At 32.0% G+C, this 13,167-nt stretch overlaps 3 protein-coding genes across 3 annotated transcripts in view; 1 reads left to right on the top strand and 2 right to left on the bottom strand.

The window, feature by feature from the left end:
- Positions 1-1,296, bottom strand: part of HELRODRAFT_181585 (hypothetical protein) — a gene marked incomplete at both ends in the record, with an annotated part of 2,109 nt that extends 813 nt beyond the window's left edge. The window contains 2 exons of the mRNA XM_009031381.1: positions 698-1,093; positions 1,240-1,296. Coding sequence (XP_009029629.1) covers positions 698-1,093; positions 1,240-1,296 — 453 coding nt within the window. The remainder of the gene's footprint in view (positions 1-697; positions 1,094-1,239) is intronic.
- A 1,413-nt stretch (positions 1,297-2,709) lies between these two features.
- On the bottom strand, positions 2,710-4,979 carry HELRODRAFT_194306 (hypothetical protein). The gene is made up of 6 exons (XM_009031382.1): positions 4,895-4,979; positions 4,204-4,489; positions 3,821-4,019; positions 3,377-3,694; positions 2,949-3,026; positions 2,710-2,915 (listed from the first exon to the last, which is right to left on the bottom strand). The coding sequence occupies exons 1-5, from the start codon at positions 4,933-4,935 to the stop codon at positions 2,965-2,967; spliced, it is 906 nt and encodes a 301-aa protein (XP_009029630.1). The 5' UTR covers positions 4,936-4,979; the 3' UTR covers positions 2,710-2,915; positions 2,949-2,964.
- A 7,500-nt stretch (positions 4,980-12,479) lies between these two features.
- Positions 12,480-13,167, top strand: part of HELRODRAFT_181587 (hypothetical protein) — a gene marked incomplete at both ends in the record, with an annotated part of 15,578 nt that continues 14,890 nt past the window's right edge. The window contains one exon of the mRNA XM_009031383.1: positions 12,480-12,610. Within this exon, the coding sequence (XP_009029631.1) occupies positions 12,480-12,610 (131 nt within the window). The remainder of the gene's footprint in view (positions 12,611-13,167) is intronic.

Genomic DNA, 13,167 nt, shown 5'->3' on the forward strand with positions numbered 1-13,167 from the left:
TACTGCTACTACTACCATAATCGCCATAATTAATTTTTTTATTTTCAGAGAGACCACCATCATCATAATGGATTGCATCGTCATCCTCATCGTCAATGTTATACTTACTATTAATTTGTGTACTATCGAAGTTACTACTACTACTACTACTACTACTACTACCCCTACTACTACTACTACTACCCCTACTACTACTACTACTACCACTGCTGCTGCTTCTGCTATTACCATCACCACCACCACCACCAAATTTACTATTACTACTACTAATGCCGCCAAATCGGTAGCCACTGTTGCTACTGCTACTAAAACTATTACCATCATCATCGTATTCGGCGTCATTATATTCAGTAGCTACATCATTACCATAACGACCATAACTACTACTACTACTACTACTACCACTACCACTACTACTACCATATTTGTTACTACTGCTTCCAAATTTACCACCACCACTACTACTACTGCTACCACCAAATCCATACTCGTCATCATCATCATCATCATCATCTGAATCAGTGGCAGCATCATTATCATAACTCACACCATCATTATCATAACTCACGCCATCATTATCATAACTCACGCCATCATTATCATAACTTTCGCCATCATTATCATAACTTTCGCCATCACTATCGTCGTCATCATCCACTTTCTTATTTAAATTCACGTTCGAATGAGTTCGTCTTACGTCTCTTTTAACTCTCACGATCTCTTCGGAACTACTACCATTACCACTATCATCATTACTACTACCAGTAGCAGCACTATTGCTACCAGTGGCAGCTGTAGTAGTAGCGACAGCTTCACCACGAACGATGACGTCATTATTAAGAGAGACTAAGTTCAAAGTTTCGTCTGCATTTGAAACTAGGAACTTCTCACTTCCGAGTTCAGTTAAGTTGTCGTCATCACTACTGGCATCGCTACCCCTTTTGACGCGACTACTACTACTACTATTACTGCTAGTAGTAGTATCATTACTAAGAATATTGCAATTAGTATTAGCTATAGTAGTCGTTGTTACTTCGTTTGTGTGATTGGATAATGCGTCAGAGACGTCAGAGCCATCGCCGATTGTTATTGGCTGATCGGACGGAAGAGGGTTTGATCGTGATTTACCGGCTAAAATTGATATTACCTGTGTGTGTGCGTGTGTGTGTGTTTGTTTGTATGCGTGCGTGCGTGTGCGTGAGTTAATAATAATAAATTTTAATTAATTAATTAACTAACGAGAGTAATGATAACGAGAAGTTTGAATATTTTCATCTTGCAGAAAATTCCTTTCATTGTAAAAATACTTTAAAAATACTTCAAAATAACTTCAAAAATACTTCAAAAATACTTCAAAATTACTTTAAAAAACACTTTAAAATTACTTTAAAATACCTATTTACCTCAAAATATTGCAAAAAAAGCACTGAATAACAGTAATAATAATAATAATAATATTACTCAATTATAGACTTAATCACAGTGAATAATAATAACAATAACTATCATAAAAATATAGAATCTTATCATTATCGGTTTATAAGCAATAATAATAACAACAATTATTATTATCAATTATTATTATTATTTATAATTATTATTATTCAGACTTATTTCATGGTGGGAGCGAATGCCTAATTTGGAGTCAATCATTTTATACAGGCTGAGTTCGTTGTTCATAATAATAATAATAATAAATAAATAACTATAAATACACACACACATATATATATATATATATATTCATACATACATACATACATACATACGTAGATACATACATTCAGGCATATTTACAAACAAAAATAGACACACCGATATAATTTTTTTATAGGCAAACCCCTCACTGGTTCTTGGTAATAATTCCAATAATTTTGAATAAAAGAAAAATAATAAACATAATCAGAGTTATTATTATTGTTATTATTATTGTTATTCGAAGGTTTGATGATAGATTGACAGCGCGGGAGCAAGACGAATGATTTTTATTACTCTGTGACAGGCAACTGCTTCATGTTTTGCCTCGTTATTTATTTATTTTAAGTTCTTTGTTGTTAAATAAACACACATACATGAAGACACACACAGACAAACACACATATATACACACACACACGTACATTCATCTAAGCATGTATACATACAAAACATAGCCGTACATACACACACACAACACATACATTAACACACACATACATACATACATTACACACACACAACACATACATTAACACAAACACAACACATACATTAACACACAAACGCAAACACACATACATCAAGAGAAACAACATCATCAACGAGAAAAATACTCTTTCTCGGCACAAACAAGTTCTCTGAACATAGACAAAGCTTATGCTACCCATCCCAAGAAATAAAACCGAAAACACAACACACGACGAAGCAATAGCCATTTATTTATGTGATTTATATCTCTCTCACACACACACACACACACACACACACACACACACACACACACACACACACACACACACACACACACACACAAACAATTAAAATGTTTGTATTTCTTTATTTTGCACGGGTTACTAATCGTTGATAGAAACATATACAGACGAATTGAGAGAGAATTTACTGCCAAAATAAACTCTCCGCTAACAACATTTAACAACCATTGCCCTGGAATTCAACGGTAATCAGTGGCTGGCAAGATGAACTAATGAAATGAAATTAAAAGAAGCCGGCCTTGCTCAAATACAAACTAACAAAAAAACATTAATAATAATAAATAAATAATAAATAATAAAAATAATGATAATAATAGCAAAAACAAAACCTTACATAAAATCAGTGCTACCAGGTATAAAACATCGAAAGAAACCCAACAAAATTAATAGTACTAATGGCAAAAATAATAATATCGTTATAGTTATTATTGTTATTATTTTATTATTATTATTATTATTATTATTATTATTATTATTATTATTATTATTATTATTATGTGTTTTCAATGTAATTATTCTCCTCTTTGACATCAGCATCTAGTACTTTTTCATTTTCTATAGCAATAGAAACATTGAAAAATTTGAATAGTTAAACAACACGAACAGATTTAATAAATTTATTCATTTATTCGTTCATTCAATCAATTATTTATCCATTCTTTCATACATTCACTCATTCATTCATCCATTCACTCATTCATTCATCCATTAGTTAGACTATTCATTATTTCAGCATCAACATACACAGTATATGATTTTTGAAAAGATTTGTATAATGTCACATTAATTCACTAATTCATAGTTAAACAACAACAATAACAGCGACAACAACAATAATAATAATTTATACAACTGAAATTATTATAATATTATTATTATCATCTATAATTAAAATTATTATAAACCTTCGGAAATTTCCATCTTAATATCACCTGTACCAGCCTCACCATCTTCCTTGATGATTAAACCAGACGACCTTGAAATAAGCACATCACTGAAATGGCGCGAACTGCCGGACCCTGACACTGGCACATCCCTATTTTGTTGGGGACAGTTATGAGGAGGTCGACGCAGCTCCGTCGGTTGACACAACTCTGAAATTAGCACATCCCTAAAATGTTGGGGACAGGCTTGAACAACACTGATATCTAATACAGGTGTAGTACACGTATTATCACCCAAGCATTTAGTGTATAAGACTTGCTTGTCGTCGTTTAGGATATCTGTGGTTAGGGAAAGAACAAATCATTTTTTAGCATGCATTAACAACATCAGCAACAACATCAACAAAAACATCAACTACAACAACATCAACAACAAAACCAGCGGCAACATCAACAACAACATACGTTTCAAACAGTATATAGATAGAGGAAGGCACAATTCATTGCATTGGAAACCTTTTCTATAATGGCACGTCAGCTGGCTTAACTTAATATTATTAATATTGTTATTTTTATTGTCGTCGTTGTTATTAATGTTGTTATTATTGTTGTTGTTGCTCCCCGACAAGTTTTGCTCTAAAAGTCTTTTTAAAAGTATCCTACGCTGATGATGATGATAGTGATGATGACGATGGTGATGGAAAAATTGATGATAATGATATTAGTGAATAGACAACTGAATGTATGGGAGAATGAATGTATGAAATATTACACACATCAATGCAAATATTATACAATCCAAACTACAATCAATACATACGATACCATACGACACAAATAATATTTACAATTCCTGGTTTTTCTTGCAACTTTCTAGAATTTATTGATAAAAATGATGGTGACGTTTGTGAATCTAGCTTCACTTTTAGTTTCAGTCCACTGTTAACATGTTGATGTTGTAGCTCAGTAGACTTATTGTTCGACATCGATGACTGCCATTTTTTATCTCTCCCTAATTTAAGATCAAGATCAAACCGAATTTGTTGTAGCCTGTTAAGATGGAGGTGTTTTAATCTTTTCAACTTTTTCTTGTACAGCCGACATGTTTCTTTAAATGTGTAGACAACAGCCGTGCTGCTTGGTCAATTTTGTGATTTTAAAATTAGTAAATTTATTATTTAGTTAGGTCATTTTAGTATTTATTTTATAATAGCTTTCAGATTGGGGAAATATGAAAAGTTCAAAAAATATGTATTGTATCATTATTAATTAATAATTAATCTAATTAATTATTAATTCAATTAATGATATGCATGTAGTTATTACCCTATAAAAAAAATATTAAAATGACACCAAACAAGAGAATTTTGTGGCTCGGGGGGGAATAATATTTCTTGAAATGAAACTTGGATGAAACTAATAACTAATTTACTAATATTACAAAATGATAACAAATAGTTGGTAATTAATCAATTTTATATACTCCTCAAAACACAAAAATTGGTAAAAAAAAAATAAATTAATATCAAATAAGTTTACTTTAACGAAGATTCAGTCGCAAAACCGTCACTTTGATTCATTTTTTGTTCTGAAACTAACACAAAAAAAACACCCTTATTATCGACTCGTAACCACAGATAAATCAGCTGTGAAAAAATATGAATATGTATCAAGAATTAAAAATAAAACCACACACACACACACACCGCACACACACACACACACATACACACACACACACACACACATTCAGTTTAGTTTTAACTTACATTACATATGTTCAATTGTTTCAGCTCAGTTCCTAACTTACCTATATTCAATTGACTCAGTTCAATTAGGATGGCCACAAACTATTTTGAATTCTCTCCGAAAAATTTGAACTGTGTGCGTACATATGTAGCACTGATTACTGTTGTTTTTACAATAAATTTATATAATATATATATATATATATATATATATATATATATAAAGCGAGCAAAATTTTAATATAAAAGCGCTTATAAATCTAAGCATATTGGCTCAGCTTGGCTTAGCTTGGCTCGGCTTGGAATCGGATGTTAAGCAAGGTGCGGTCTCAAACTATTTGGAATTCTCCTCGAAGTGACTAGAATCCACGTATACAAATAATTAATATGATTATATGTTTATATAAAAAAGCAATATAGCAGATTCAACCAGGTGTGGTCTTAAACTATTTGGAATTCTCCCAGAAAAATTTGCGCACATATGTAGCACTGATTACGACTGTTGCGTTTATAAGGAATTTATATACTATATAAAAAAAGCGAGCATAATTTAATATAAAAGCGCTTATAAATCTATGCATATTGGCTCAGCTTAGCTCGGCTCGGCTTGGAATCGGATGTTAAGCAAGGTGTGATCTCAAACTATTTTGAATTCTCCCCGAAAATTTTGAACTGTGGCGTACATATGTAGCATTGATTACTGTTGCAATTATAATGAATTTATATATATATATATATATATATATATATATATATATATATATATATATATATAAAGTAACTAGAGTCCATGTATACAAATAATTAATAAGATTATATGTTTTATATAAAAAGCAATATAGCAAATTCAACCAGCCAATCAGAAAATTTCGAAGGCGTTCGTTCGATGACGTCAATTTAGTACTGTTGGCATTGTGGTTAAGACTGTATAATACTGTAATACATACATTAAATAAGTTTTTTACTGATGTGAATGATTGAAATGATGAAAGTGTATGGTTGAAACGAGTATAAATAGGAGCTGAGAAAACTTGAAAATCAGATCAGGCATTCTGCCTCGCATGAAGTAGTCTGCCTGATCTCATTTATTTTATTTTTTTATTTTTATTTATTTTATTATATAGAGTTATATAGAGTTATATAGAGTTTGCATGCCTGTGGTTTGTGTGATTGTATGTTGTATTTTTTTTATATTTTAGGTGGGTTCTTTAGCGGTTGCTCATACATACATACATCATGTTTGTTTGTGTGGTAGTATTTTATGTTCTTTTTTACTCCTTTTTCTCTTTCTTCATGAGTTTTGAGTTAAGTTAATGAAACGTAGGTAGGTGAGATTGAGATTAATTTATTATATAGGTAGGCTAGGGCATAAGGTTATTTAGTTACATAGGTAGGTTAGGGACTTCTATTCTTTTACTCTACTTGGTGGTGTGTTTTTTGTTTTGTGTTTTTTTTTGTTTTGTTTCACACCATACATATAACAGGTACGCGGTGGTTCCTGGTTTTAGTGAGATTTTTATTGATTGAATGTGGTAGTATGCTTGGTTATATAGAGTTATATAGAGTTATATAGAGTTATATAGAGTTATATAGAGTTATATAGAGTTATATAGAGTTATATAGAGTTATATAGAGTTATATAGAGTTATATAGAGTTATATAGAGTTATATAGAGTTATATAGAGTTATATAGAGTTATATAGAGTTATATAGAGTTATATAGAGTTATATAGAGTTATATAGAGTTATATAGAGTTATATAGAGTTATATAGAGTTATATAGAGTTATATAGAGTTATATAGAGTTATATAGAGTTATATAGAGTTATATAGAGTTATATAGAGTTATATAGAGTTATATAGAGTTATATAGAGTTATATAGAGTTATATAGAGTTATATAGAGTTATATAGAGTTATATAGAGTTATATAGAGTTATATAGAGTTATATAGAGTTATATAGAGTTATATAGAGTTATATAGAGTTATATAGAGTTATATAGAGTTATATAGAGTTATATAGAGTTATATAGAGTTATATAGAGTTATATAGAGTTATATAGAGTTATATAGAGTTATATAGAGTTATATAGAGTTATATAGAGTTATATAGAGCATAAATCCTATATAGATACCTTTCTTTAAGGTTCCTTTCTTTGCCGACCGGTCGGCTTCTTTGCGTTTTACTATTTTCATTTAAATTAATTAAATAAGATTTTTCCATTCATTTAGGTTAATTCAGGTTCATTCAGGTTCATTCATTCAGGTTGAAGCTTCCAGGGGAGTTCATAGTGGAAGATCAGAATGGTTGTGATGTCACGCTACGTTCGTTCATTCAGTGGCAAAGAATGCACGCCTGGCTGAGGTTCGTTTTACGGTTTCTTTTCGATTCCTTTTTGCCAGTTGGCTGGCATTTTCGGTTGGCGAGCTTTACCGCAGCTCGTTTCTCTATTTTTATTGAAATTAATTAAATAAATAAAGATTTTTTCAATTTATTCATTTTATTCAGGTTAAAGCTTCCAGAGGAGTTCATCAGGGAAGATGTCAGGCTACATTCATTCATTCAGTGGCAAAGAATACACGCCTGGCTGGGATACGTTTTATTCTTTTTTCTCTGTTTTCTCTGTAATTTAACATTAAGTAAGAATGCTCACACGCACATATACACACACAATTACATTAAGTAGCTATATAGGTAGGTTAGATAGGCATAATTTTAATTGTAGATAGGATAGATAGGAAGCATCCAACACTAATGTAGTTGAATAGGTAGGCGCGTAAGTTTATCGCTTCTATTTTTTCTTGCACCCACATTACACGCATCAGCGTATCCCACACACACACACAAATATATACATAAACACATATGTTAGTATTTGAGCGTAATTTTATTTTCATTACACATTCCAATTTATTATTACTAAGGCTGAGAGTAATATAATTTCATAGGTAGTTAAGGGCAATAATGTAATTCTAGGAACAATCTTGTAATGTAAAATAAAACGCTGTAAGTTTATCGATAGGTAGGTTAATTATAAGTTTTACATTATTATTATTATGTTGGAGCCCAAGGCATTACGTAGGTGGTGGGGTGGGTGCCGAAAGGCCAATGAATTGGGCTCTTGAGTTTTGTAATTTTAGGTAAGCTAGGGCCCTAATGTAATGAATAGGTAAGTTAAGGATACGTTGTAACACATACTCATTAATAGATTTAGGGTTTAAATTTTATATTATTATTACTAAGTTGGAGCCCAAGGCATTACGTAGGTGGTGGGGTGGGTGCCGATTGGCCAATGAATTGGGCTCTTGAGTTTTGTAATTTTTAGGTAAGCTAGGGCTTAATTGTAATGAATAGGTAAGTTGGGGGTACGATAGCCGATAGACTCTGGATTTCAAAGTCCCTTGCCAGAGGTAAGCCTTGGTGGCCAGTGGTGAACCGGCAATGGTTTACTATCCGGACGGCAATGGTTTACTATCTGCACGGTAATGATTTACTATGCGGCACGGCCATAGTCTACTACCCGCACGGCTTCCGGACGGCAAATGGTTTACTATCCGCACGGCAATAGTCTACTATCCGCACGGCAATGGTTTACTATCCGGTGCCCTGGCTGTCGGTGAACCTTTGTGCAAGGAGGGAGAATGAAGGGGGACTTTCGACTATCGTACCATTAATAATTTAATATAGATTAGTTAAGGTAATTGAATAGGTAGATAGGATTATTTGTATTAAGTAAGCAATTTGAGATGCAAGCACCGCTAAGCTTTCTGATGAGAATCTACTCTTTCTCTATCTTTCTCCATCAACACGGGCTGTTTTTCAACAACAATCTCGAGGAGGACTGGCATCAGTTTTGGAGGACAACGTAGGAACCGGACCGCATTCAACATTCTGCCTTTGTCGAATGGACGACCGTAAGTTTTTTTTACATTTGACTCTTTATTTTTTTTAAATATTATTTATTTGCCATTATTTTCATTTTATAATTTTTTGCTTCCAAGATTCTAAATTTATTTACTACTACGCTAATAAAAAAATTTGTCTACAGAATGATGAGAGGTGGGCAGTGGTGGGAGTCAGTACGTTTCAGATGGTGGTTTCATGACGATTTACGTATGATGATGGTGGCTGTTCGACTGACACTCAGAAGGTTTAGTTTCGTTTTTTTTTCATTCATTAATTTTCTCACTCAATCTTTCAAATTATTTATGCATTAATTAATTTATTCATTACATACATTCGTTGATTTATTGATTCATTGATTGATTAATTCATTCATTCATTCACTTAATCATTCAACTAATCATTTATTCGTTTATTCCTTCGTTCGAACATTCATTTACTACTAAGCTAATAAAATATTTTGTTTACAGAATGATGAGAGGTGGGCAGTGGCGGGCGTCAGCACGTTTCAGATGGTGGTCTCATGATGGTGGTGTAGGAAGAATCAGCTCGTTGGCTGTTCGACTGACACTCTGAAGTTCGGATAACATCTTGTGTGCCGACCAGATGGTTGTGGTCTACAGTAATGGATTACAGTAACGACGATTTTTGAAATAAGGTTTAGTTTCGTTTTTTATTTTTCTCATTCATTTATTCGTTCATTTTATCACTCAATCTTTCAAATTATTCTTCCATTAATTGAATCGTAGATTCATTCTTTTCATTAATTGAATCATTGATTGATTAATTCATTCATTCATTCACTCAGTCATTCAACCAACTATTTACTCATTCAGTTAATCATTTATTCGTTCGTTCAAATCATTTATTCGTTCGTTCAAATCATTTATTCGTTCGTTCATTTATTCCTTGATTTACTAATACGCTAATAAAAAATGTCTACAGAGTGATGAGAGGTGGGCTGTGGTGGGCGTCAGCAAGTTTCAGATGGTGGTCTCATGGTGATCCGTTCCGATGACAATTTGAAGATAATATTGAAAGGAAATTTGTTTTTGTCCCATCGTGTCAGATGATGGTCGGTGCAATGGAGGTTCGTCCGTTGTGAGTGAAGAAGTTTCTGGAGAGGACACGCCCGCACATTTACACACACACACACACACATCAATACAACACACACATACACAACATCCATTCATTCGGTGTCGTTGTTGTTATGTTTCTCTTCAACTTTCTATTTTCTTTACCTGACTTTAATTTAATTCATAGGTAAGTTAGGGATTGAGATGAGTTGAACAACTGTAGGTAGGCTAGGGCTTAACATTAGTTAAAAAGTTTCAAGTAAAATAAAAACGCTGAAATATGTAAAATAAAATACCTAAAACATGTAAAATTCCAAAAGCGTAAAAATACATATTTGTAGGTAGGTGAGTTCAGTTAATGATTATAAGTAAGCTAGGGCCCTGAGAGTAATTTATTTGTAGGTAGGTGACTGACTGCTAATCTTGCGACTTCTTACTAGTTTTTTGTGATGTGTTTGTTTGTTTTCGCTTCACAGCCCCACACCAACAAAACGAACTACATTTTATTCTTGTCGTTGCCTTAAATTTTACCTTTTTGAACAATCTTTTTAATGATGTCTATTTATTTATTTATTAATTTATTAGATGTTGACTGGTTTCTAGTTTTTTTTTAATTTGGTTATATAATTTTTGGATATTTCTTGATTTACTTTGTATATATGCATGTATAAATAATTACTGTTTGGTATGTTGATTTAGGCATTATGATATGCTAAGAACTGTCCTAACTAAATGTTGTTATTACGTTAATTATTCTCCTAGAACTACTAAGTGTATAATTGTTTGTTTAAAATCTGATTTTTTTTTTAAATTGACATTTTTAAAATTTTAATTTTCTATCATTTTTCATTTTTGAATTATTTGAAATAAAAGCAACTGTTGTGTTTTTCTTTCCTTACTAAAATTTCGAAATTGTTTGTAGATAGGTATGATTAAGTGCTTGTCTGCGCTTCAAAATATAAATATTTTGGTTTTTTTTCTTTTTTTCATAATTCGTACCTCGTTTGGTTCATTGATTAGTCGATTGGTTGGCTGATTAGTAGGTTGCTTGCTTGGTTTATTGATTGATTAGTTGGTTGATTGATTGGTTGATTGGTTGATTGATTGATTGGTTAATTGATTGGATAGTTAATTGATAGTACAGTATGTTGAGTTTTTAGTTGAGCGAATACTTATTCAAAATTCAGTATCTTCATGGCATTTAAACATCACGTACTGTTAAAAGTACTTGAGAAATATTTGAAATACCATGCAGTTTTCATTTGGCACTAAAGTTTAGGCATTTATAAAACGGTATCGCGAGTTACAAATAATGTATTTTTAATATTTCATACACACCAACAATTGCAGAAACTCGCCAACAATGTTTGCTGACTTTAAAAATGCAGAATAGATGAATGATGAAGCAACTTTTATGTCGAAAGTAATTCAATTTTTAAATAGTTAATACCACGAAAAGATGTTTAAACGCTGTCTAAATATTGTTATTTTATTAAGTATGTTAAATATTTCTTAAATGCTATTTAAGAATTTAGACACTCTGTCAAGCAACATACATACATACACAAACAGCACTGCATACACACACACACGTACACACATAATACACATTAAGCGAACTTTGGATTGAGAATGAAGACTGACAAAACATAAGCCAGACAGAATCACACAAAAATTTGTATATATGAATGGATGAATGAATGCATGCATGCATGTGTATGTATGTGTGTGTTTGGGTGTGTATGTGTGTGTGTGTGTGTTGTGTGTGTGTGTGTGTGTCCGCATTTAATACCGAAAGCACGACAACTATTTTCTACACGTTTCGACGACATTCGCGAACTTTTTCAAATCTAAAAATAGTCTCCAACTGATGATTATAATAACAATAACAATAATAATAATAGTAATAATAATAATGTTAATAACAAGAGTAATAATAAGAGTAATAATAATAATAATGATAATAATAATAATGGATCTTTTCATCAAACTTAGCAGGTCGAGATTGAAGAATAATAAATAAATCCATGATAGAATTTTTACATCAAACTTATTTATTTATTAGCCTGTTCAACTTTATTATGTTATTGTTATTGTAATATTATTATTATTATTATTATTATTGTTTATACTGTCGTCGTCATCGTACCCATCTCAGTCATCGTAACGATCATCATCATCATCATCACCATCATCATCATCGTCATCGTCATCATCATCATCACCATCATTATCATCATCATCCTCATCATTAATGACGTCATCATAAGCATTTCTAAATCTATTTTTGTCCTTAATTAATGATCTCATTAAATATTTGAGTCGTAAATAAATGAATGTGTCTATAAATCGTGTCGATACGTACGTCAATGTCAAACAATGATTGAAAAATCATGCTCATCCTACAGCTACTGCACTTACTACTGCTGACTGCTGCTTCAACTGCTGCTGCTTTAATTACTACCACAGCCACTAAAATCACAGCCACCACAACCTGTGTAACAGTTACAAATAGAAAACAGATGTTTTGTTATGTTGTATGATGTTATGTTATGTTCATCATCAACCCAATGTATGTATGTATGTTTGTTTGTTTGTTTGTTTGTATGTATGTATGTATGTATGTATGTTTGTATGTGTGTATGTGCAAGCCCTTGGTTAAAAACAATAGCCATAAAAACTATCATTTCGCCCCTGCTCAACAGACAATATTAGTGTACAGGGTCTCGCACAGAAGGGCACTTAGCAATGTTCTCTAAAATACAAAATGAATTAAACTTTTGCAACAACAACGATATATTTTGCTTTATATAAATTTTATCATTTTATCACCAGATTTTTCAACTATTTTAGTAGCAATGTTATCAAAAAATAATTGTGTCTGTTTATCCACTGGGCCAAATGTCTCCACACAGATCGGAACAAAAACTCTCGTATTGTCGTTTAAATGTTTATACTTAGTATTTTTGAAATCAGCAGCCTTCACCGCGGCGGAACCTTGCTCCATAGCCGTGTAATTGATGTACCTTTCGGCTAACGTGTGAGGGAACGTCACATCCCATGATAAACAACAACCTTGGA

The sequence above is a fragment of the Helobdella robusta genome, assembly GCF_000326865.2.
Source record: "Helobdella robusta unplaced genomic scaffold HELROscaffold_73, whole genome shotgun sequence".
Taxonomy (NCBI): Eukaryota; Metazoa; Annelida; class Clitellata; order Rhynchobdellida; family Glossiphoniidae; genus Helobdella; species Helobdella robusta.